The 2,652-nt window shown below is 52.8% G+C and overlaps 1 protein-coding gene across 1 annotated transcript in view; it reads right to left on the bottom strand.

The window, feature by feature from the left end:
* Positions 1-341: 341 nt before the first annotated feature.
* LOC108801864 (S-modulin) overlaps positions 342-2,652 on the bottom strand; it is a 7,142-nt gene continuing 4,831 nt past the window's right edge. Inside the window, exons 2-3 of the mRNA XM_018573774.1 lie at positions 1,154-1,265; positions 342-445 (exon numbers count right to left, since the gene is read on the bottom strand). Of these exons, the coding sequence (XP_018429276.1) occupies positions 342-445; positions 1,154-1,265 (216 nt within the window). The remainder of the gene's footprint in view (positions 446-1,153; positions 1,266-2,652) is intronic.

Genomic DNA, 2,652 nt, shown 5'->3' with positions numbered 1-2,652 from the left:
TCCTACGTGACGCGCATCGCGCACAGACAGTGCAATCCTACGCGACGCATATCGCGCACAGACAGCGCAATCCTACGTGACGCGCGTCGTGTACGGACAGTGCAATCCTACGCGTCGCGTGTCGCGTACAGACAGCGCAATCCTATGTGACGTGCGTCGCCTACAGACAGCGCAATCCTACGTGACGCGCGTCGCGTACAGACAGCGCAATCCTACGTGACGCGCGTCGCGTACAGACAGTTTGGGGACGAGAAGCGCCTCAGTTTGTGTTTCGTTGGACTCGTCGGGGGAGGTGTCACAAACCAGCTACACAGTCTTTGCGGAATCCTCCGCGCTCCCGGTTAGTGTTTCTTCTCTTTGACTTTCTGGGGTTCATATTGGATCAGACGCAGAATTTCTTTGTTCTGGACGATTCCTTGAATGAATTCTCCTTCAGTCAGTTTATCTGGAAAAAGGAAAACGCAGATCACTCGTAAAATGACAGAATGTGAAGAGAATTGCGCTGACTGGAGGAACAGACGGGGGAGGGGCATGCACAGCCTCTAGATAGGCAGAGCCAGCTGTCAATCACGCAGCTGGGTGGATCTCGGCAGTATACCGCGAGCTGTAGATCCCTATATAGTGAGCCTAGGGTGACGGGAGTTTGTGTCCCCCCGTGACCCTTAAGGTGTCATACTTGGATTGTACGGGACACAGACATTCATCATATTATAAATAAAACGTGTTAAGATTCCACAAACATTAAAATATTATCCAATTACAGCTCCCATGGTTGGAACTAATCCCAAAGCATAGGTGAGATTTCCCCCAGTAGCTTGTGTCTCTGCCCCTCCCACAATGGTGAGATTCCCCCAGTAGTTTGTGTCTCTGCCCCTCCCACAATGGTGAGATTTCCCCCAGTAGTTTGTGTCTCTGCCCCTCCCACAATGGTGAGATTTCCCCCAGTAGTTTGTGTCTCTGCCCCTCCCACAATGGCGAGATTTCCACCAGTAGTTTGTGTCTCTGCCCCTCCCACAATGGTGAGATTTCCTCCAGTAGTTGGTGTCTCTGCCCCTCCCCCCGGAACACACACTATACATGGGGGACATGCTATATCTGAGCGGTTTGTCTAGGAAGGGGAGGGGATTGTAGTCTCTATGTGAGATTTCATTACCGTTGTCCTTCTTGCCGAAGTAGTCCCATATTTTATTGGTTCTCTTCTCCGGGGTGTTCTCGTCCTCCGGAAGATGTTTGTGGTTTTCGGCATTAATCATTTTGAATATTGCCTGAAAAAGGAGCAAAACATTTATCTTCCACTGAACTAGAACAAGGTGAAATATCGTGACACCAGAAACTCATTCCGCGGATGTAAATCTGTTCTCGTGTCTGTGGCCGCGGCTCGGGCGCGGTGGAATTGGGGTAATTCGGGGGGGAGGGGCTCACTGTGTAACAATGATACAAAGAGAGAACGGCTAAAGATTCTACTATAATGAAGAATGAAATGTCATGGAGGTCTCACGTTGGGGGTCGGAGGTCTCACGTTGGGGGTCGGAGGTCTCACGTTGGGGGTCGGAGGTCTCACGTTGGGGGTCGGAGGTCTCACGTTGGGGGTCGGAGGTCTCACGTTGGGGGTCGGAGGTCTCACGTTGGGGGTCGGAGGTCTCACGTTGGGGGTCGGAGGTCTCACGTTGGGGGTCGGAGGTCTCACGTTGGGGGTCGGAGGTCTCACGTTGGGGGTCGGAGGTCTCACGTTGGGGGTCGGAGGTCTCACGTTGGGGGTCGGAGGTCTCACGTTGGGGGTCGGAGGTCTCACGTTGGGGGTCGGTAAAGGGGGGCTCTTATATGAAAGGGGGACGCTGATATGAAAGGGGGACGCTGATATGAGAGGGGGACGCTGATATGAAAGGGGGGCTCTGATATAAAAGGGGGACGCTGATAAAAAAAAAGGGGCTCTGAGATGAAAGGGGGGCTGCTGATGTGAAGAGGGCGCCTGATCTAAGGGGGGGCTCCTGAACTGAAGTGGGGCTTGTGATGTAAAGAGGGAACAACTGATGTGAAGTGGGGACTTGTGATCTGAAAGGGGAACCCAGATTCAAAAACAGAACCCCTTTTTGCATACCACACGGGATCTACTTTTTTGTACATATTTAACTGGGGGGGGGCCCTCTAGATTCTGCATTGGGTGAAGTGGCTGAAAAAAAGGTGACACGTGCTGGCTTATAGTAAATGTATACTGAGGGATCTATGAAGGTTCCCATTGCTGACCTCTCCTTCATAACATGTTAGTTCCTTCCCTGACATGCCTATCCTACGGCTTCAGTAGTTTCTGACTCAATGGTCCAGCTACAAGCATGCACATGAAGGGGGTTTGATGTTCTTCTGACTTGCTGCATGCTTGTCCAGGGTCAGTGGTTGAATATGTAAGCAGGGCCGTCTTTAACGCAGGGCAAAAGGGGCAGCTGCCCAGGGCCTAGTCATTGTTGTGGGGCCCAAAGCAGCTGCCCCTTGAGCAGGTCCTGTGCTGCAAAACTCCTACCACTGGCCCTGCATCTCAGCACTGACAGCAGAGCGCTGGATGCGTGACACGGAGAGAAGAGCTGTGTGTATGCGTGTGCTGGAGGAGGTGGCTCTGCTATGACCTGGAGGGGGGGGGGGGCGGGGTCGTCCACGGGT

The sequence above is a fragment of the Nanorana parkeri genome, unplaced genomic scaffold (assembly GCF_000935625.1).
Source record: "Nanorana parkeri isolate BGI_ZX_2015 unplaced genomic scaffold, ASM93562v1 scaffold2537, whole genome shotgun sequence".
NCBI classification, from domain to species: domain Eukaryota; kingdom Metazoa; phylum Chordata; class Amphibia; order Anura; family Dicroglossidae; genus Nanorana; species Nanorana parkeri.
The sequence above is the reverse complement of the archived record's forward strand: the minus strand, read 5'-3'. Positions and strand labels throughout refer to the sequence as shown.